Source organism: Gambusia affinis, linkage group LG20 (genome assembly GCF_019740435.1).
Source record: "Gambusia affinis linkage group LG20, SWU_Gaff_1.0, whole genome shotgun sequence".
Taxonomy (NCBI): domain Eukaryota; kingdom Metazoa; phylum Chordata; class Actinopteri; order Cyprinodontiformes; family Poeciliidae; genus Gambusia; species Gambusia affinis.
This window is the reverse complement of record NC_057887.1, coordinates 13,913,564-13,937,912: the sequence shown is the minus strand read 5'-3', so window position 1 is coordinate 13,937,912 and position 24,349 is coordinate 13,913,564. Positions and strand designations below refer to the sequence as shown.

Here is a 24,349-nt window from a genome sequence, read left to right as displayed (position 1 = left end):
CACTTTATATAGCCTACCTGTCTGTCCTTGCGGTGACGAAAGAGCCTGGCAGGTGAAGGGAGCTGTGTGGCCTGTGGTGATGGGAGCATTCAGGGCACACTGGAGACATGGCTCCAATAAACACCTGAACATCAAGTGCTGAAGAGGTTCTAGAAACAGCCATGTTAATATTCAGATCTTGAGCTCCAGTTGGGCTTCAGGTTCAACAGGGTAGCTGCCGAAGGACCTGCAGTCATCCCCACACTGCTGGGCTAGGGTTCAAAATCTGATACTAGAATAAAGAAAACCAAGACGGTAGTGTATGTCCTTTTAGGGAATTGTATCCTTAAAACTGTGTATTCCTATTATTTCCGCTGGCTGTGATTGCTATAGTCGGTCGTGGGGGATGTCCTCTCCTGTCCCTCAGCACTAGCAAACAGAAACAGAAAGAGAGAGAGAGAGACAGGCAGAGAGAGAGAGAGAGAGAGAGAGAGCTCCTTCCTCCGCTCATACCGAGCGCTCCGGAGACAGAGACAGTCACATATCAGAGTCCGCAACTTGTTCTTCTGTGGCAACCATCAGAAGGGAAGGGAAATAATAATGGCACGGATTTATAAAGGTTATTAAATACGCGGGCAGCGATCGGCATGGAAACACACGACCAGGCGATGAGAAGTTGTTTCATCCTGCTGATCGTGTGAGCGCTGCTGCCGGCTTCCAGCAAGAAAACTCATGGTAGGTTTAATTCCTCGTATTGTTAGTATTGTATCACCGCTTGCCTTTTATTTTTCAAAAGCCAAATCTTTGCATTTTGCTCTTCGCCCCCCCTGATAGCTTGCGTCTGTGAAGGGAGCTGGTGCAGAGATGGAAAAGTTTTTTGGAGAACTGATTTGACTCTCAGTATGTGTCTCTGTTTGTTCCTACAAGCGGAGACATCACCTAATATAACGGAGTCCTTTCAGCGATCAGGCGCCCACTGCCTGCGCACAGAATGAATGGCTCACTATGTATTCTAATCAAACTTGTCTCGTTTTGCTGCGATTTAAAGTGGAATACTGTTATTGTGTAAAAAAACAAAAAAACAAAAAAACAAAAAACAAAAAAACCCCAAACAAAACAAAAAACAACCAAATAGACAATTTAAATCTGATCAATCAATTATGCTGGAACTGTCCAGAATAAATTATTCAGAGGCGATTTATAACATTTTTCATATTTATAAAAGAAGATTTATATTGCCATTTATGAGGAAAAACAAAAGGTTTGGAAACCTGAAGAGACACGAAGTGGTCCTCTGTTGCCTTTGTCCGAGCAAAGACTCCCACCCGACCACATACTGCTAAAAACACATGTGAGGATGTCTGGAAGCATTTCCATCAGATTTTAAAACCATCAACCAGACTTCCCTAAAGTCAAACGCATAAATCAAACGCATCTTACCTACAGCTTGTCTTGTCACGTGTAGAACCTCCCATTATCATTGTTTTTTTTTTTTTTTTTTTTTTTTTTGTTACTTCTGCTATTTGCTGTTAATTGCTGCTTTATCAACATAAAAATCCCCTCTGAAGAAAATAAGCCTTCATAAACAAATGACATGAGGCAAAACCGGATGTACTGGATAAATTTGTGCTAAAAAAAAAGGAACTTGACTTTGTTTCCTCTTTGCTTCCTGTATACAGATTTTTTAAATATATTTTGATGGGAAGTACAGCTAATTTTTCTTTTTCAACGAAATTTGTATATATCAAAGAATGGACAAGAAAGTTGTGTGGATTTTAGGAAATTTACCCAGAAAAAGCTGCTTGTGAGAAGGACCAGAGCAGACTTGAATGAGGATATTTTATCATCAAAGATCTCCAGCAATCATTTAATTTTCAGTTGGTTGTAAAAATAATTTGTATGTCCGTCCATCCAATATTTATCACTTAATCCAGAATTGGTCTGTGTGTGTGTGTGGCGAGGGTGCAGCAGCCTGAGCATAGAGGTCCATACTTTCCTCTCCTCACTGACTTGGGCCAGGTCTTCTGGGGGAATCCCAAAGAGTTCCCAGGCCAGGGGAACTCCACAGCCTGTCCACAGTGTCTTTGGTCTCACTTTGGGCCTCCTTCTGGTGGGACACACCCAGGGCACCTTACCAGGAATGTGTCCAGGAAGCATCCTAACCACATGCCTGACCCAACTTAACCGTCATTTTTGGAAATATCTCGTATATTTCATTCTATCTGTATGAAAACATCAAAATTTGGAAAAATACAGTACACACCATTATTACATTTTTCTATGTTTACTGTGACATATGTCCTTTGCAATTCAAATGAAAACCAAACCGGGCTGCATAAGCGTCACACCTTTAAACTGACACTTTGATTCAGTTTCAGCATTCAGTTTATTTTTTGAGTTCACAACTAAAATCAATTAAAGTGAATCTGATTAACCTAAAGGGAAATTCAGCATGATGATTTTTCTGACATTTCCTCTGCATCTTGTAGTTAAAAGTATAGTTTGCATAGATACTACAAATGAACAAAAGGATTTCATAACATCAGGTTTACACTCTAGACTAAGAGGAAATGAAGTATAATGAAGTATATATACAAGCTAATAAAATTGTTTTGGCAACTTTGGTCAATAGAGATGGAAAAAAAATCGTCTAAATTGAAATTATTCCAATACATTTATTTTTTCTGGATTTTTTTTTGCTATATATGCCAATGAGGAGAGATCTATAAGTTCTAGCGATTGCATAATTTTCAAACTAATATATTTGACTCCAGTCTCAGTGCTTAAAAGATTTTTAATTTGCTGCACTTGAGCTTTCATTTAATCACCCGTGTGTCACCTTTTTTTTTTGTTGAGTGTGGTTTCAAACATAAAGGTAAAGGTGAAGTGAGCACAGCAGAATTGGGTGGGAATAACTGGAATGCTGAAGCACATTGTAAATGTAGTGACAGCAGCTTTAACAGCAACATGTTTTTATTTTTAGCTTATACTACAGTTGTCACTGAATTTGAATTCATTACCATACGTTACAACACACCAATAGTGACAGTTGGCCTGTGATCATTTCAACCTAAGTGCATCTTGGTTTTTTTTTAAACAAATTTTCAGGAATCTTTAACAGTGACCGGCAATGTTAATCATTGCACACCAGTTTTGTCAGTCTGAAACTGACAGGAAGTAAAAGACAGGCGCCGAAACACATAGATAATTAAGAAACATGAAGCCGCAGACAGTAATGTACCTGTGCACTTTACTCAGCATACAGCCAACACGTCAATAGTAGTTTTATGAAAAAAAACAACAACTTTTATGTCACTCCTATATTTTATTGATATTTTATTTGATAAAGCCAACACACATTAGCACTAAACTATGAAGTGAAAGTAAAATAATGCAGGGTTGTTTTTGTTTTTTTATCAGTTTTTACAAATAACATTTAAAAGGGGTACAATTGTGCTTAGCATCCATGAAACAATACCTTGGGAAACAACCAGTCACTGCAGTTACACCTTCCTCCATAAGTTTACTGCGACTACAACTATGGCTTGTGGCAAATGTCTAGACATTTTCACAAAGAACACATTTGTGGAGTGAGTGATGAGTAGTTGTGTCAACAGATTCTTCCACCTGAGCTACAGGTGTCCTCTTGCTCCCTCAGAGCATTCAAGAACCTCTTACATGCTTTTCTGATTGAATTCTGAAAAGCAATAACGAAGTCATTCGTTGTTGCACGGGTGGATGGGCATTTCTTGTTAGGTTTGCAGTTGTGCTTCATTGTTTTCATTTTCATAAGATGGACTTAACTGGTCAAACTGCACATATCCCTCTGATTAAAATTTGATCCAAATCAATTCAAGTCAGGCCAGCATTTATAGGCCACATCGGCTGTTGCATAATAATACTCTTTTACGTGATGCAACAAGAGATTTGCTTGCGTGCGCGACGTCGTTGGTGTGTGCAACTTCCTGCAAGTTGATAAAGACTGCGTGGGGAGCTGAGACACACAGTTGGCATTCTAAATGTGAAGGGGATTTTCTTCCTTGTTGAAATGTATTATTATACAAAGAGTGGGATGGGTGATTAGGATGATTTAGACTGGGTGTAGGGTGCGTGGTCTCCAGCTGGCACAGCTCGGGTTCTGCTCCCGTTCGTTTCAACTCACCCACGAGCTGATTTCTGTGGAGCACATGAGTATGTTTGATGAAATTTTCTGCCAATACAAACGCAGAGCTGCAGAACCTTTTGCTCAGCGTTGATTTAGATGTAGTATTCTTCATAAGCGGTTGATGAAGCATTCAGTCACAGCAAACACACAGCATTGTGCACCTCCTGTGACAGTTTTGAATTTTCAGTCACATATAAATCTGATGTTTTTTTTTTTTTGTTTTTTTCAGAATCATGTGATTTTAGGGTAAACCCGCTGTTTGGTAGGAATTACTGAAATGCAGACACAATGAATGTCTTTGTTATTAAAATATTCACAAGAGATGTCTCATGGGAAGGTTATTTAGTTAAAAAAAGAATAAAAAGAAAAAGCTGTGTGGATATACATAGTTCCTGTGGAGTCAGAAAAAATATGGAATTTGATTTACATAACTTCCAGACTTGGGGTGACTGTGGTGACAGTGGTAGCAGATCATCCTGTAACCAGCGGGCTTCCGATTTGTGGCACCAGTGCATTGCAGCTCCTGTCAGACAGTGTAGTAGCTTTCCACCATCAGAGTGTGGAAATGGGTGAATGACTGAATGTAGTGTAAAGCAATTTGGAGTCCTCTGGACTGGATTGGTGCTATTAAAGTGTAGGCCATTTACCATGATTAGAACCCGGATGTAAGATATGGATGGCAAAGCTATATTTCTAGTTTTTTCCCCCCTAAACTATTATGAAACGTAAGCAATTCATCCATCTGTCCATGAGCTTATGTATTTTTACTCTAAAAACTGGTTACAATATGAAAACTGTGTTGCACCTCACAATTTAAGAGAGCTTAATCATATTTTTGAAAAAACTTTCTTTGATGTTGTTTTATCAATAAAGCTTAAAATAATTTGGTATTAAGCATGTTAAAAGAGTAATACCCTTATCAGCTTAGACCACAACAGGGATTACATTCTTTCTTTGACTTTGAACTAACATAGAGCTGCAGACTCAATTTGTACAAGTTTAGAGGGAAGACTAAATAGTTTTCTTAGCAAAAAATGCTAATTGAACTATAAGCAGCTGGTACGATAATAGACAACTTGCACTTGAATTACCGTGCCATCCTGCATTTAATGTCACATAGATTTAACACACTTCTGTTCTTGTTTACGCTTATGCTTTAATGTGCTTTAATTTTCCTCCAGGAGCATGCCATAAATCTTGAAATGGAAGCGCCGTTGGAGTGCTGATTTATCAAAATCAGGTACAGATTAGAAGCTGTAATAAACATCGTGCTGTGTGACCTCACTGGTGCTGCCAGGCTCTGTTTGCCCCACATTACTTCGTCTTTCTTGAGATAACAGGCCTGCCTGGGAAATTTAACATAATTCCAGACGACCAAGATTCTGAGTCTCCAAAAATCTGCAGCCAGAGACTTCCAGGTTCTAGCCCTGGTTTGATAACTCTGGCACCTCTTTTATTTATTTTTCTTCGGCATATCTTTTTTCTATCTTGAGATCTTGAAGTGGCACGCTGTGTTTCTTAAATGGAGCATCTGACCTCACCAGTAGGAGTCATTTTATTTCTGTCTCTGCTCCACCATGCCTAGAATCTGTGGAGCATGTGGTGGTGCTCAACAGGTCGTGCATGACTGTCCCCTCATCTTCAAACCACATGGAGACATTTCCTTAGATTTCTAACATGCTCTGTCTGGTCAAACTGCAGTGATGTGTTTCTACAATGTTGAGCTGCTCTACTGTGATCAAGTCACAGGTAGAGATTGGAGAAGGATTAGAGAAGTACTGTCATTTCATATTGTTTTCTTTATAGCATGCGCTTCCAGTCCAATCGGATATAAGGACTGGGCTAGGTAACTGCAGTAGGAATAGTGGTAGCACTCATCAAAATTACACTGGACTGTTAAACAACTTCTCAAGGGAGTTGATTGAACTGATCTTAATTTAGGTAGATCACAGTTTAGGGGTTTGGATATATGAAGATGTTCATAAACTAATGGAGCTCAAGTAGCTGAGTTATTACTTGCATGTTATCTGGTCAAAAGAAATATTCTCCTGAGACAGGACCGCTGGAAACCAGACTCTTTAAAAAAAAAAAAAAGTCATCAGTTGGTCAAAACATTCATTCAGCTCCAAAAGTAGATATTTGCACATTTAGAATAGTAGCTACATTCTTGTTGCTATTTCCTTAATAAAAAAATATCTATGCATATAACTTACTTTATATGAAATGTTTTCTTGCCTTTCCATTGTTGAAGAGTGGGACAGAGAAATAGGCCAAATTGTAATGTCAGAAACTAGAGAACAATATAATTGACCATCAGAGTCCATCCAACCCCGATTGGTGACTGACAGGCCATGTACCAAATAAAGTCAATTATTTTTTCCAATTAATTAACATCCAATAATTTTCAGTCAGTAGCTGCATCAACTGACAGTAATTCTTGCATTTTTGAGTTTCGAAGCAAAAATTGGGATAATCTTGCAAATAAAACCAAAGTTTGAAATAGCTCACAGTCGTATGCATTCTTTTGTCTGACGGTCTGTTTGACACATTCCGGGGTGGATAACTGCAAGCACCAGCAGCCACTGAGCGCTGCTAAAAATGCAAGGATGTTCCACGGTTTACTGTGGTTTGCACATCAAGCTGCTAACTTTAGCTTACTCTCAGTCACAGTGGAGAGAGAACACTACTTTTCTGCTGAAGCAGTTTTGCCTTGCTAAGTTTTCCAAAACCACAAAGCACAGGTAAACAACAAATAGCAAAAGTCTCTTCCTACAGTCCAGCATTTTTCAGTGATCAGCATCAGTGAGTAAATTCAAGAGAAAGCCACAGAGCAAAGGTTGCGGTCTGTATTTTGGAAGGCTTTGAAAATCGATGCCACTATATCAGACAGCCACTGCTCTATTTGATTGTAAGTGATTAACATTGAGACAGATAACATTATTTGTAAATGTCAACCATCTTTATTGCACCTTGCAAAAGTTTTTGGACCAATTGAACGTTCCACATTTTGTAACAACTGTCATTGTGAATTTATGTGACAAACAAACAGAAAGTAGTAGTGCGTAATTATGAAGTGGAATAAAATTCTAAAAGTCTTTGTGAGTAAAAATATGCAAAGTACAGAGCGGATTCATATTCTACAACCTTAAATCAAACCTTTTTTACGCTGCAATTAGAGCTGTAGGTTTTGGGGATTTGTCTCTAAAACATTTGCACATCTACAGACTGAAAAATTGTGAAAGAGTCAAAGGGGATGAATCCTTTTGTGAGGCATTGTTGGATTTTTTTCATTGACCTGTTTTACAGGCTAAAATGATGCATGTCAGTGTAATTGGTGATGCTAAATTGACTGCTTGTTTTTCTTGTGTGTCCTTGTGATGGATTGGCCATCTGCCCAGGCTCTATCATGCCTTTTGTCCTTTGGCAGCTAGCAGAGGCTCCTGTCCCCTCGTAACCTTGAGGAGGACAAAGTGGGTTTAAATGGATGAATGACAGCCATACTATCAAAAAGGAATGTGGGCTTTTTCATGTGTAAAAAGGAATTATTGGATGTTATTGAAACATTCTTTATAAAAAGAAGCAGTTTGGAGACATGGCATGAGGCTTTCAAAAGTCAGGAAGAAAAATGTTAATTATTTTACAAAGCCTTTATAGACTTGATAGTTCAATAAAAAAAATAAAATAAATTGGATAAAACAATTAAGATTTTTTTCACTTGCTCACGATTCATTAATTTCAATTTAAGTGAAGAGTTTGTGTTCTTAATGCACTATCAGAGATTGCATACATCAATGGTATTCCAGCTCTTAGTCATGTTTGCTTCTGTGTCTGTAAGCTCTTAAAGATCTCTTAAAGATGCCATCTATAGCTTCCCACCTGTCATCAGTCATCATTTTACTGCATACATTTTCACTCTTTTTTTTTTTTTTTTTTTTTTTTTTTAGTTAAGTGACAGCAGGCTCTGGTTTTAGACTGAATGAAAGCTGGAGACAATATCTGACTGCTCTCAGTTTCTGCATGACGAGTCGGAGTTGGACTTTGAAGGAAGTGATGCACGCAGAGCATCCAGTGATGGATGGATCCTCCAGTGAAGTTAACATTATTTATGTCTGGTGAGAGTGCTGGATCACTACTCAGGATTTATGTTGCTGTGGATGAGCGACCACTCTAGAAGGTGTTGTCTGTACAAAGTAACAGACTGGGCTGTTTGTCACTGAGACTGATGAGCTTCCAGTGATTAAGCTACCACACTGACAAACATTCATCAGCTTTATCGGGTGAGTGACTTGCTACCAGTTTTTTATTTAGGTGGCAACTTACATATTTATCCATCCCCCCGGTTAAAGCATTTGAAATGAATTTTCCAACCCAGATTTTTACTGAAGCCTTGGTTTCATGTATTGAAAATGCAAAGCATCCATTATCTATAACCGCAGATTGATTCCAGCATAGAGAATAAATTCTGGTGAAGATGAGTAGCATTTTAAAGCCAAGTAAGCAAGAATTATATCTTACAACGTAACAACACAACCTGGAACATTTTAGAGAAAACTAGAAAATTCTGTTAAACAATATTATGGAATTTGCATGCACTGCTTGGCCTTTGAGGTGCTGAGTAAGAGGGGTAAATCTCACACTCTACAGTGCCAAGGTTTGGGGTCATTGCTTATGCTAATGATGCATGCAAAACCAAACTGTTTTTTCTTCTCTTACCATCTGTGCCCAGTTGTGCCTCATGTATGCAACTTGGCATCTTAGCACAGGCCCCGTCTGTTTGTAGTTTGATTTATAGCATCGAACATTTGGATTCACAGGAAGGATGTAGCCATATAAAAATCTTGTTTCATACTAACTGTGAAAAAAAAAGAAGCCTCTTATAAGCTGACGCTAACTTATTGAAATTTGAAAACTGGATTTAGAGTTTTTTGAAGGGAGATGGATTTTGGGGAGGTGTTCAAAACATTTTAAGAAGCCAGTCTGGGCTAACTGGGAGAAATTATAGCATAAGATCTTTTTAATATAAATCATTCAAACTTCATCATTTCACCATTTTAATTTTTCAGCAAGATATCTGCGTTTGTTCGATCTAAAATGTTGATAAGAATTTCATTTTACACATGTAGACTATTTTTCTGGCTAAACATTTACTATAGTGTCTCAACTCTGCCGTGAATTAGGTTTTTTGGTAACCATTAAAACTTCACATTACAATGTAGATGTTGCTGGTTTGTCCTATCAGGCAAAGGACAAATTGAGGCATGCCCCTCTATGGCTGCTCACTAGCCACTCATGTAAAGCTAACATGAACATCTCAGATGTCAGTGGTATTTATATATCAAGTAAACACAGCTCAGATAATGGCAATGATATTTACATATCAAATAAGTACTGTGTACACTGCTGTGCTTCTCCCCTTGTATTTCAGTCAAATCTGGCCACAGTGTCTCCGTTAGACCTGTTAAAGCAGACCTGTTAAGTACAAACATTGACTAGGTCACTTCAAAACCTTCATAAAAGACGTTTGGACTCTGTGTGAGTCCTTGTTTATATTTATCTTTTTCCTTACAGTGAGGTCACTTATATATACCTACTTATTTACAATGAGTAGGAGCATATACAACATATACACTGGAATAAGCACTTTGTTGTCCTTTTGAAGATTATATTTTAAAAAACAAATCTAAGTAAATCAATATCAAAACATTGTAATATTTTCTTCTGGTATGACTTTTAATTTTTTTGTCTCAGCAATAAACCAGAACTGACCAATGATTTGAAGAAAAAACAAAAACTGTAATGTAAATCAGCACTAAAACTAAACGACAGTTCATGTGTCTGTGTTTAGAAGAATTCATAAGAGGAGAGGTAGCTCACCCACAAATGGCTATGTTTATGTGTGGTTTTCCTGCATCTCCTTTCCACATGTCACGCTAATGGGCCATAGCACCAATCTGCGGGTGCCTAAACAATCCACAACTTCACAGAGATTTGTGTTCATATTCCAGTTGCCTCTAGCTTCTCTTTTTTAAATAAGCAATCATTCACTAGTACAGTTGTTTATTGCAGCCATATGTGCTTTTTTGACCCACAAACCTCACAGAATGACAGCTCATTGTTCTCCCACCTGACCGGGTCAGCCGCTTTTTTTTTTTTTTCACATGTTTTTGGGAGTGTAAACAGCAGCCGGCCTGAAGCAGTTGTTTACTTTGGCTGCAGGAGCGACTAAGATCAGAGGTCAGCATTTCCTTCTGTTTCAAGCATATGTCCAGCTCAGGTGTCACATGGGCTGGACATGGGACACCTGTCCAACTCATGTTTACATTTTTGCAGGCAGCAAGCAGACCTGCTAAAAGGCCTGGCTGGGGTCACTGCGAGTTTGTAAGAATGTTATTTCCAATCCCAGGTCTATCATTTTGTGGGATTATCCCTGCCTGGTTAATTTGAAGCCAGAGTTTCATATCTGTTCAGGCAGCTGCTACCAATATGAGCCACTGGCCTAGCAGAGAAATTGTTACGCTTTGTGAGATGGATGTGTAATTGTGGAAAATCTCTCAACCTTCCTCCATTTATCAGGATTTGGCCAAGCAGATAGTTTTTATGTCCTGTAATCCACTTCCTAGAGGGATCAGAAGAGGACAAATGTATTATTTTTGATTTACCTGCAACTTAAATTAGAATGTAAGTAATCCACCTGCTAGAGGTGGAACATATTGGCAACCTTGGAAATTCGAAATGTGAGCTAAAAAAAACCTAACATTTTTTGCTCACCTTTAATTTTCAGAATTAACCGATCTGCCTGTCTGTTCAGCCTGGGGAATTTGTCTAAAGCTTCATTATCGGGAAGACTTGTACAATGTACCAGAAGGAAGATAAAGCTCAAAATCCTATGAATTGCGTATCCGAAGGCCAAGTTAATATTATGGATCCGCTGGGAGGCCCTCTGTGTAGCCTTCCTAAAACTGCATTCATCAGACCTGCTCCCGGGTGGAGAAATAGGAAGACAGCTGACACGGTTATGGCCTACGTTTGTCTAATTCACACATTTTCTTGGCAGTCTGGAGCTAATGCTTGGTCTGTGCACATTTTCCTATCTGGCAGGAGGCTCAGCCCGGTTGGACAAGGGTGTTGACAAGGTGTGAAAGTTTACTGCATAGGATTTAGACACAGGAGGATTTAGAGATGAAACAAAAAACAGGCCTGCACCACCACCTTTAATTGTTCTTTTCATAACCATAAAAAAGGAGAGGTGTAGTTTTAAAAAGCCACTTTTAGTTCACTGTGCTAAAATGGGGGGTGAGGGGAGATGCTTCATGTATGGGTGTGAAAACCTTACAAATGCATAATTTGATTAAGAAAACATTGTATATGTGTAAAGCATAAATTTTCTTTGGAGATGTGGAATCTCCTAAATCGAAAGACGCTATCGCAATATTCAACCTGAATCTTAATATTTTGGTTTCATATTGAATTAAAATACAGTACTTCAATACTTGATTCATCCATTATGAAATTAAATATTGTTGTGACTCAGCATCCAAGTATCTTCTAAGAGTTGTTGTAGATGGTGATGCTGTGGGCAATAAATATATCCGGCATCAGTCTTGCCACAAATCTGAAAAGGCCTCTACGACTGTCTCATGACTCTCACAACACACTAACACCCCATGTAGAGCAGTGATTGGCCAAAAGTGGGGATGCACCGTGGACAGGCCATCAGTCAATCACAGGACAAAACAGAAACACACAAGACAAACAGTCATGCACGCACACACTCTTAACCTAAGAGCGATTTAGAGAAATCAGTTGACCTAACAGTCATCTTTTTGGACTAGGTGAGAGAGCCAGAGTACCCAGACAAAACTCAATGGTGGCACAATTAGAACATGCAAAGTCCAAGAAGTAAGACCTGAGTCTGAAATTAAAAAGTAGCTCTTCGTGCATTTATCATTCTGCTTTAAAATACGGTTGAAACAATTGTGACCTCAATCACCATTTAGACTACGTTTATAACTGTGGCCACCATCAAAGCAGTACAAAAACGCTAGCCCTCTTAAAATATGTCCTCTAACAAAATTTTCACTTTTACAAATCAAGGTTAACATCGGTACTTTTGTTTCAGGCACTGCCTGTATGATGGCGATAAAAACTTATATGTGACAGACTACATTATGCTACAGCTTCATTCCTTTGACCATCAGTGCTGGAGTTGCATTTTGCCTGAACATTCCGACTCAGTATCAGTTGTACTGGAGTGGGAAAAAAAAAGTCTTATATTATAAATATGTTAGTTTTGAAGGTTAGGCTATGAACCTTTAAAAGAAGAAGAGAAATATGTAGCATACCTACAGAGACTACCTTCACCTGTGCCTTCATCCACACAGATGCACCCTGCATTTGTGGAGCTCTCACCTTGAAGTAAAAATGTTGTGGCACTTTTCTGGATACAATATAAAATTTTTGCCCCCAGAAAAAAACACAGAGTACATCTTTTGTGTGGCGTAATAGTCTTGCCAAAGAAGAATAACAAAACTAGTAAAAGTAAAGTTTGTTGATTTTTATTTTTCTTCCTCCTCCGCCTCCTCGTCTTCTTCTCTTATTAGGCCAAGTGTGTGCTGGCTGATTTGAGCTCAGAAAGGCAATCGCCAGGAATAAGCAGTGCAGGAGAGTTTTAAAATAGCAGATCTGGAATCACTTCTGTTTGCTTTAGAAAACCATTACAACTCTGATTTACAGTGAAGGTTCTATCATACAACGCAGTATTGTCAACTTCGCTGCCATTATAATTAATGACTGCTCACAGGAACAATGCTGAGGAAATAAAAACATGTTTAACACTGTTTTAATGTTTTTGTATATTACAGTTTTTGAAAACAAATCAGACTTGGTCAACAACAGTTTTGGTCGCTCCAAGCTTCACAAAACAATTTTAACTGGCTATAAGACTGATCAGTGCATTTTTATCATTATTTTCTTTCCTTAACATTCAGTTTATTCTTATAGAATGCAATGTCTTCTGTGCTAGGCCTTTCACACTGGAGCCCATTACCAAAATCAATAATTTAAATGGCAACCATTGTTTTTCCGCACTTTTTAACGATACCGTCATAAGCACTTATCCACCTCAAGGGGAGTCAGCTGGTGAAATTAAGACGATGAATAAAATATAAGGAGAAAAGTGCTGAACTGGGACTCTGCCTGCGATCTCAGCTAAGCAGCAGTAATGAATTGAGGAGCATAGGCCACCTTACCCCCCCAACCCCCCCGTGTTATAATTTGACCCCTTATGGTTTTGGTTAAGCTAAGGGCAGATCTTCTGGTCTCCATGTGTATGGGTTTTGCTGGTGCCCTTCTTTACTTTTTGGGGGTTATGGTCTAATATCTTTTAGTCAATTGCACGTGTTATCTGGATAAGAGTGATGGATGACTTTCGCTACAGTAATTTCTTGCTCACAATGAATTTTTATCGCCTGGTTTTTTTTTCTGTGGTGGTGATTTACATGATTGAATTAATGCTGGAGAGCCTGAGGGACTGCAGAGGGTATAAGTAGTACATTTGACAGGTCAGAGCATCTTCTCACTATAAAACACTGGTTTCTTTGTGGTGTATTGTACATATATAGCCCAGTGCAGCTCCTTTCCAGATGCTCTCTTTTTCCTGTAGAGTTATGCAGGCAATTAATTTCCTCTTTCGCTGCCCTATTTCTTCTGGCTTCATTTACGTGAAGCAATGATGCTTTTCCAATTGATTTTCCTAATTTAATGAATGCTACTTGGTTAATGGTCATAACTACAGATGCACCAATAAGGGTGTTCCTGATATCTTTGAGGTCTGAACAGATGACATCAATTTTAACTAGTTTTGATTGATTTATTTTATTTTACTTCCATGATCTCTAAATAATTAAGGTGATTGTTTAGAGTGCACCAGAAACTGAAGAGCTACAAGAAAATCTGTCTTTTCATCAGCATATGTTCGCACAGAACTGTGAAGACTGATCAGGGCTGATCTGATGTTTTGCAGATTCACTTGTGGATCTCCAGTTACAACTCATTGAATTGGTTAAGTCATTAAATTAGCTTCCCTTAAAAAGAAACTGCCAGAAACCTGACACTTTTCATCACCCTGAACATGACATTTCCACCGTGAGGCAGCGGAGGCAGCGTCATGTGATGGGAACGTTTTTTTTCCAGCAGAAAATGGAAAGATGGCCAGACCTGGAAAATACCTGCATAAGACAACAACCCCAAACATCAAACCACAGTTATTATGAAATAATTTTGATTGTTGCTTATTGAATGCCATCCCCCTGTAAAAGATTTCATGGGAACTTGTGTGAAGTGAGTCAACAGGAAAGCTTTTGTTAGGTTGCCACTATCTTTTTGTTGGTGTTTCTATGTTGGTAAAGCTTTTTGGTTTTAGCTGTTCAGCTAATCTTATTATGAAGGTAACCAGAAATCCCTTTTGATTTGGTTACAGCTGATTTAATTTAACACATATAATAAGCCTGAGAAATCCAAACAAATAATTAGACTAACTGGACATGTCCATAAGGAGTTGCTCATGATTTAATCATAAGAGTTCTATGTTGTTTTTGGATGCACCTTGCAAAACTAAATTGCCTGGTGTGAAGTGAATATTGTGTTATTTCTCTTTGTACATGTTTATCTCCAGCTCTGTTTAACCAGTCATGAATATAAACTGTTTCACGGCTGTGCCTTTCTTCTGCTAGCCTCGTGCTGAACTTTAATTACTGAAAGCAGCCTGGTGGAAAAGCATTTCTTTTCCTGCGGACACAGTAGCGCCCTCCCTCTCTTCCCCTCCCGCCTTTTTGTTCCTCTTTCTGACCGCTCTGCACTGCATTCTTGCCCCGACGGTATTTTCTGTGTCTTTGGTGGCTGAGAACCAGAACCATGCTTCCCTTCTTGTGAAAATGTTAAAGAGGTCATGGCAGTCCACAGTGGATGAGCAAAAGGGAGCTGACACTAAAAGCACACACTCAATTTACTTGGAAGTTTTTAGTCAGCTATTTTGTTGGAAAAAAAGCCATAACAGGAGCTGAGTACAAATATTCTGCTCCTGAGTCATTAGCTAAAGCTTCTGTCCTTCAGGTTTTGCTTGTTTTCTTTGGAGCACCTGTAATTGGTCCCCAGTGGCTTGTTTGCTAGACAAGATAATCCCCTGAATATCAACAGATAGATGAAACGTATTGGAGAAGTGTTTGACAGTTTTTCCAAGACAGCTGTCCCGGGGGACTCCATTGATTGTATGTTTTTCATAAAATTTCAAGTTTTTCCTTTCCCATCCTCCCTCTCAGACTTTTCTGCTACTTTCATGTCCATGTAACTTTGGAACTGTTAGTTTTTCTACTACCAAAATAGATCTATCTTCCTTGTTAATCTTTCACTCGTGATCTAGCAAAAGACAAGACTAATTTGCCAGTGATGTTTAAATCAGTAACTTTGACTTTCTGTGAAAACAAAGATCAGATTCGATTTGGCTTTTGTGAGTACTCACTGTAAAAAAAACAACAACAAAAAAACCCAACTCAGCCTCCCAGTACATGACGTAGTCTCTACATCTAAGTGTGATTTTGATTGCTGTGCAATGAAAACAGCATCCAATAATAAAAGACGGACTGACATTTAAGAAAATCTCCTGCCTTAGGTTCTCATGAAGAAACCCACAAGTACTACTGCAGACTGCAGTAACTTGCAGAAATGCGTCATCTTGCGATTTCCTCTGAAAATGGAACAACCACAAAGGGATTTTCCAGTAAAAAAATCATTTTCTGTCATATTAAAGTACCTTGTGTACTCATTGTGTTGTGCTGGTTCAGTGCTTCTGTGATGAATTGTCTCTTCCCTTATCTTTTGCACATGTTTCACATTCTTGCTTTTTTGAAAACTGAAAGCTGTGCAGGGTGCCACCGACTTTACTTGTGATTTGTGGACTCACTCAAAGACGAGTGGTTTTTGACGGAAATGTTTTTGTCAAAGAGATATTTCCTTATAAAGCCTATAAACCTGGTGATGGAACTAACTATGTGTACTCGCTTTGTCTTCGTTTTCCATGAATGGACTTTGTGAATTAGAGTTTTGTGTCTTTGTGCTCCTATCTCAATGCAATTAAGTTGCAAAACTAATCCTGGACCAGTGCCTTTGTGGTGTTTTTTTTCTGTGTCACTCTCAATCCCTAGTTAGTCTATGCAGACTAACTAGTTGCTCCTGCTGAACCAGGTAAATGTTTAAAAGGTTTAAAAAGGGATTTTCTTTCCACTATCACCACGTGCTTGATCAGAATTGTGGATTGCTGCGAAATCAACGGTTTGATGAAATCTGCTGGGCTTCATTAAGAACTTTGCACCAATTAAAATAATTTAATTTGAGTCTGACTATATAATCACAGTACATTGGAATGGCTAGTATATATAGCATCGAATTTGGAACTCACGGAATCTTGTAAGCTTGAATTTTAACTTGACCTATTTCTCTTGGGCTCTACGCCACACAGACTTTTCTGCAGGTGAAATTATTTCCCTGCTGTAGTTTGAGAAATTAATAGCTTGAGGAGTACTCCTGTCACTGTCTGAGAACATTTACGATAGACAGCCCTTGGCAATACCGAGAACAACAGACCAATACGTACGTATTTCAATATAAATCTACTTTTATTCCCGTTTCAATCCACACAATCAACAACACGCTGCATTTCACTTTTACGGCTTGACAAAAGCTGTAATAAAGTTAGTCTAAAATTTCATTTGCTTCAGTGGGTGATTTAATGGTTGTTAACAATTGACTGGGATTCGTCAGAAGATACATAAAACATATTTTGTTTGGTCGGCACTGCAGCTCTTCACACAAGCATCGTAAATGGACAACGACACACAAAGAAAATAATTATTGAGCAAAAAGAGAATGGTACAAAAACAAAGCAATTCACAGAAACTGATGGGTTGAGAAAGTGGTTGTTTTTTTTTTCCGTAAATGGGGATGGGAGAGTTGGATGAGAGTAGACGACAGATCTAAACAAATCTGCCTGATTGTGTGTTTGATTGTCCTGTTGCTGACATCTCAGAGAGGTCTGTCTCTGATTATTTGTTTAGGCCGTGGCCGGTTCCATTTTCATAGGGAGGAAGCCATCAGCGCAGGGCACATCCCATTACCACTCTGTGTTGTCTGTGTATTTGAAGTTAATCACACTTATTATCAGTTCACACTAATTCTTTTCATCTTTGAAGTCAAATTATTCTGCTCTTCACTTACAAACTTCATAAATAAGATTTTATTATTTTTATTCTATCTCGTTAGATATATATCTATATCTATATATATATATATATATATATATATATATATATATATATATATATAGATATATATATATATATATATATATATATATATATATATATATATAGATATATATATATATATATATATATATATATATATATATATATATATATATAGATATATATATATATATATATTTATATATATATATATATATCTATTTATATATATATAGATATATATCTATATATATATATATATATATATATATATATATATATAGATACATATACATATATTCTTGACAATTTATGTCAGTGTCTTACTTGCTGTTAAACTCTAGTACTTATCTGCATTTGCGCTCCAATGTTACCGGACTGTTTTCAAAATGTTATATCAAATGTTACCTTCAAATTATGACAACTTTTCCTCAATACAACATACATGATGTTAACAACACAGTGGGACTCATCAAAACATATTTAAATATAACTCAATGTACAGCAAGATTTTTTTGTTTTAGGGTGAAAGCACATTCCAATCAACATAATATTTTCATATAACACAGTCAACAAATTATATTATAAGAATCCAAACCTGCACTTTTTTTCTGTCCTTAATGACCCATGCGTCAACCATTCGTAAAGAAAAGAAACAATTATCAACTGATAAGTGTCAGTAACTCACAAATACAATGACTGTTTAGCAACCATGTTGGCAGTTCTCTGACTAGAAATAAATTAGGTATCTGCTTATGAAATGAGTAATTCTACACTAATGTGGTTAGAGGTCAGAAGATTTGTCAGCTGAAAAGGTCACATATCCAACCTTTTCTTCTTTTTGTGTTCGCAGGCCCCTGGGCATGTTTATGATTGAGTTAAACAATTTTATCAGGTTTGATGGACAGTTGCGACATATGTGCTGTATGAATATGGCAGATCTGTCAACCTTCCAGTGGCCTGCTGCTAGAGTTAGCAGACTGATGGATTTAGATGAGTCTTCCCCTGAGAATGGCATTCTCTCATCAATGACACAGCTCACCCCTCTTTTTTCTTTCTGTCTTCCCTTCATCTTTCTGGTATTTTTGACTTTTCTTGCTGTCTTTCTGCATTTTACCTTCACTTTCCCCTATTACTTCCCTCTTAGAGATTGGAGAGGAAAGGAATCCCACTCACTCCAGCATCTTTAAGTTCTAAGAGCTAAAACAACAGCGGCTATAGGACTCCTAATTTTGGAACATTAGGAAATAAAATAAAATCAATATCTGTATTTAGTGGAATAATCCTTGGGAGACACCACTAAACCTCTTCCTTTCCGCGCTCCTCTGTACACTGTTTCTCAAGAGCTTCTACTCCCCAGCTTTACAGGGTAATAAACCAAGAAGACACAATGAATGCATTGCACTGGTAGACATTACATAATTTATAAAATCATAAAGTCACGACTATTTGAAAACTGGAAATTCACTACCAGTCCTTAATTTCCTGCTCATTACATTTTAAAGCATGGTCAAGCTTTCAGTGCAATTTACAATCCCTTTTGATGGGAAATGAAATATTTCTACTTATTGAAATTGACAAGTATTCAACAGCGGATTAAAGGACTTGATGAAAATTTTGTTCTAAAGGAGCTTTTTAAATGTTTGATTAACATCTTTCTTTAGCCAGCAGGATTTGACTATTTCAGACCCTGTGTTCGGAGATTGTTTTGATGTATAGCCTGCATAGCCTGGAATGTGATTGGTATGCATGTTTACCTTATCTTAAACCAGTAGAGATCTTCTTTTCCTGAATTTGCCTACCTTATCTAAATTTGCCAATAAAAATATTAACTCATCTTACAAGCTTTCAGTGTTGTCACTTCAGTAGCTTGTGTAACAGATGTAAAGATTAAAAGTTTTTTTTAAAAAAAGTGTCTATATTGTCTTAGTTTAGGAGGTCTTGCACATTCATAAATCATGATTTGGAAGTCAGTATGTGATGACCCGGGCGTTATGGAGCGACAGTGGAGACAATGATAGGGGTTCATCCTGTAACCATGAGTCCATGTTTTGTCCCTGTGTCTATGATGTACCTTATTATCAACAGCATGTGAAAGACTGAATGTAGTGTGGAGCGCTTTGGTGTCTATAGGTTTAATAAAGCACGAGACAAGTGCAGGCCGTTTACTGATTGAGCGTGCTGTCGTACCACAGCATGGGCTTTTACAGAGCCAAGCTCCTGCATCTACTCCTCTGCCCCAGAGGGACTGGCTCTGCAGGGTGGAGCCGACGGCTCGGCTGGGGGTAAATGACACCGCTTGAATAAAGAGGCTGAAATCTCCAGTTCTGTTCTGTTATCAGCTGTGCCACAAACGCTACAGATCTGTGCTGAAGGTGCGAGCGCTGGGTGCTGGTGGAGGGGGCAGCAGACAATATCAGCAGCTGTGAGAAGGATTGATGACTCACTTCCACTCTGCTTGTGTCTGATGATATAAGCGTGCCGGAGTAGGCAGTAGGTGTGTCGTACATCAGCAACATGGAGATATACATGCAGCTGCGAGTGTGAATGCATGAAACATCGCCAGAGGAAGCAGGGCTGTTCTATCTTTTGAAACATGGCCTAGACTTTACCTCTGTGGGCTTTTTACCGTCATGCTATATTCTATTTACACCAAGTCATGTGACCTCAGCTTCAGACACAAATCAAAGGCACAAGGATAAATGGTCATGTGGTACCACAAGAACATTATTATCAAAATTCTTTATACTTTTATCCTTTCAACTCTGGCCCTCCTTTTTTTATCTGTGTGTGACTGTTCTTCTCTGTGAGTTCATAGAGTAGAAACTATTTTCTGATAATATAAATCCCTTCTGCAGGTCAGGCTGCGTATCTGTGATATTTTTGTCCCTCGCTGTGAGAGTCCAACATGCAGCCTTGTAGTTCACAGTTTGAATTTATCCATAAGAAGTTTGTCCTTATCGCTGCCTCCATATTGTGACTTTGATGCACAGAGAGAGGATGGGTGGGTAGAGCTGTGAGGCTGTTCTGTGCAGTACCAAGAGGAAGCTTAAAAGGAAGTCAATTGTTTTTGTTTCAAACTCCTATCTCTTAGTTTTTGTACTGAACACTGAGACTGACACTATATTGCACACTCAACCATTATTTAGAGTAACTCAACTTCCTTTTAAATGGTAATCTTGTAATTCCATTTCTGCGCTTAGTGTAACATTTTTTGCTATGGCATTTGGTTTTGTCTCTCAGTTAAGCTTCTGCTATTTTTATTTTGCAGGTGTCCGTAGAGGAGGTGGGCGGATCTCCACCAACCGTCATGGATATCAGTTTATGGACCTTTTCCCATTCCAAACTGTGGCATATGAATGGCTGCTGCTTATGTCGTTGAGCTCTAACACTGGGCATAGTTGCTCTGGACACCATGACACAGATGGACTACAAATACAGCCTGCTTGGCTCCACTGTGAATGATTACCACAAGAGGCCGCTGCTCCTGCAGGTGGACAACACACCCATGAACTTGTTTGCGGTTCTGGAAGTGAAACGCGATCTAACGAGACGCTCAAGCACTGTTGGATGCAAGATCCGCCTGTACAGCTTCCTGTTCGTCCTAGCCATTATGTTCCTCATAATGGCATCATATGTTTTGACAGGGGACAGGAAGAGCCTTCTCCTTACTCCGTCCCCTTACCACCTCAACGGCTTGGTCAGTCCTGGACCCTTTGCCTTTAACCTTTCTTCAGTGGGGGACTATGCACATATAAAACTGGTGGTGAAATCCATCAAGTCCAAGGTCGAGTTTCGGACCCAACGACAATGTCCTGACCGTAAAGCACTGATGAGGAGTGATCCACATGTGAGTAAAGATAAACCATTTGCTGGATACTGTATTTCTGTTCTAAGTATATGTCTTCTTACTTTAATTTTACAAAAAATTCTCCACTGACAAGCAGGCTGAAAGAATTATTCCAAAACCTAAATAGTCAGTTATATTAAATAAAGTTTATGTTTAGTAGATGCCAATTTGGTGGAGTTTACAATGTTCTGTTGTCTCAAGACTTTGTAGATTGGTTTATTTTATTTCACACTAAGGATTAACTGATCATTTAGGAATAAAATTTTATTGGTCTATGAATGCCTCCTAGTGGAAATATTAATCTTAATTATTCAGACAGCAAGTGATCCGCTTAGCTTTCATTTTCAGCTTTAACCAACTCATGGCGAGTGAAAGAGTCTGCAAAGCGTAGTGTGAGATTAAGTGATGTAGTTTGCAGTAGTCAAACAGTGAAAAGTGAAAGTTAATAAGTACAAGAAGCTGTCTCTCGACACCTATTTGAGGCTGAAAAGTTGTTAATGTTTTGGTATAATTTCATCTCCATACAAAGGTTGAATTTAGGATAAACTCATAGAAAACATATGAGCAAAACAAGTCCAGCTTTAATGTTCGGAAATACACAAAGGTAATGACTGATTTATCTTAAATGATCAAAAAAGGTCTTAAAAACATCTGGAGAACAGCTACACTTGCACAGTATCTACTTCAGTTTACATAAAAGATAAACTTGTACTGAAAATCCTGATTAACACTTAATGTCTCACAGGTCTCTAATGATTCTGTTATTCTCTCATAAGGGGATGCACAAGGTCCCACGGTATTTTAGCATCCTGAACATCCTCATTGTTGTGCAATTCACATCACAGCCTGATTCAAGTAATTGTTAGTTTTAATTATATTGGACTGTGCTGAAGCTTTTGTGATGAAGCACTTTTTTTTCAATTGAAAAGTTTAATGAATAGCAGAGTGTGGTCATCGGATGATCAATAAGCCCATAAGTGGATGGTTTCTGCATTAATTGTCCTTAATGTAGCTGTGTCCCTCAAGCTGCTGAGTAAGCCCTAATAGCATGGTTCATTGATATTTTTTAGCAAAAAAAAAACTTTAGAAATCCCAGTGAAGGGAGTTGTTTCAAATGTGCTACCTCTCTTTTACTCTCAATAACATTTTAGCTTTACTCCAAATTGAACTGTATTTTACCATAATCCTTGTTACTTTGAGTTAAACAATTTGATCATTATAAAAGTTTTACTCAATAGGTAAGTTTTACTGACTAAATGTTACATTTTGCAGGTTGACGAGTTTCAGTGTGGGGACGAAAAGCGTCAAGGAATGGTTAGACAGACCAATCACTTTGAGCTCTGACCAGGAATAACTGTTTCTTTTGAGATTTGTATTAGCGTGCTTTCATTTATTTCATAAAACCAACTAATGACTTATATAATTGGCAGTTCTTCTTCTGCTTCTTCACATTGTCATCAGATAAGACCATTTTCATCCATAGTTGCATTCAGAGACTGTACGGTGGATGATAGTTTAGCACTAATTTTGCAGAATTGCTTTAAGCAAGAATTTCCCGGATTTAAATCAAAGCCATCTGCCTGTATGCGTTACTCTGTGATGTTGTCGCCATGCATGTGCAGATTTTTCCCTATGTACTCTAGTTTCCAAAAACATGCATTCATGATAATTGGCCACTTTAAAATGACATGCTGGTCCAGGTTTTACCTTGCTTCTCTTGCTGACTGCCGCAGATAGGCACCAGCTGGTTGGGTCCCTGCAAGCATTAGGCAGATATAGAAAAGGGATGGATTTCCATCCGAGATTGTAAATGCATCTTAAAAGCTATGCCTCTCTAGTAGCTGTAGTATTGTGAATTAACCTGTTACAATCTCTCCTTTCTCCAGACAGCATCAAGCATACTGAAAAGGTTTAAGAAACCTCTTCCTTTAGAGTGTTAGAATGTGTTAGTCTTCTGCTGTGCAGTGTAACAGAAATCTTGTTTGAGATTGTTTTTAAAAGTAGGATGACTTAATGTTTTTTTGTTGTTTTTTTTCGTTTGCCTTTTTAGATGTTTTCTGTTATCCCGCCCAACTTCCTGCCTGGTATCAAGAACCCGTGCTGGTATGAGGAATTCACTGGGAATATTACCACAGATCCATATAAGACAAATTTGTACGGACGCTATTCGAGGCGCTTCCGGACAGTTTTCCAGCACCTGAGGAGCACTTTCCATCACCATCTGCTACATCGCAACAGGACACTCTACCGCATGCGGTGCCTCCCCTATTTTTACATTATTGGTCAACCAAAGTGTGGCACAACAGACCTATACGACAGACTGCGGTTACACCCAGATGTAAAGTTCACCACTTTCAAAGAGCCACACTGGTGGACCCGGAAGAGGTTTGGTGAGTAAAGCTTCCTGTGGGAAACACCAGAAGCAGTTCTACAGATGTGATCTGATAAAATCTTTGGAGGTGTGATGTACATATCTTCATAGGTCTTTCACATCAACAGACCCATGCCTCAGGAAAGGAAAGAGAGAGCTCAATATTCTTTTTTTACATCCAGAAGTTGCACAAAGTAGTACCTAATTGGATAGTTGAAGATGATGTTCAATTGTGATCTAATACGTTATAGAATGGTCTTTCCCATCCTGAGAATTTTTCTCCTTCTTGTTTACATAGTAGCTCAAAAACGGTCAGATTGGATGTAGAGGCCCTGTTAACACAATTTTATTGTCACTTAATCAGAGCACCTTCTTTAACATGCATGCAATGTCCTCTAAATGGCTTGTGGAAATCTGCAGCTGGGAATTTTGGCTTTCTTTCAATAATTCAAAACTGTTGCCTCTCTTTCAAAAATACACACATATTTGTGTACTGCAAAAGTTAGAATTACTTCCACCCAGTAATGACACAGATACATTGAAAAAGTAACTTGATTTATGATTACTGATTACTCCTTGAAAACCTAACTTAATTGTTTTTCCTACTACTTGATTTAAAGTAACTAAGTTATGTTACAAGTTTATTAATTATTTTCAGAAGCTGCCAACAATAGCCGCCGCTGCCACAA

At 38.3% G+C, this 24,349-nt stretch overlaps 1 protein-coding gene across 1 annotated transcript in view; it reads left to right on the top strand.

The window, feature by feature from the left end:
- Positions 1 to 404: 404 nt before the first annotated feature.
- Positions 405 to 24,349, top strand: part of LOC122823780 (carbohydrate sulfotransferase 15-like) — a 40,081-nt gene continuing 16,136 nt past the window's right edge. The window contains exons 1-3 of the mRNA XM_044103757.1: positions 405 to 714; positions 20,711 to 21,289; positions 23,340 to 23,679. Coding sequence (XP_043959692.1) covers positions 20,855 to 21,289; positions 23,340 to 23,679 — 775 coding nt within the window. The 5' untranslated portion in view covers positions 405 to 714; positions 20,711 to 20,854. The remainder of the gene's footprint in view (positions 715 to 20,710; positions 21,290 to 23,339; positions 23,680 to 24,349) is intronic.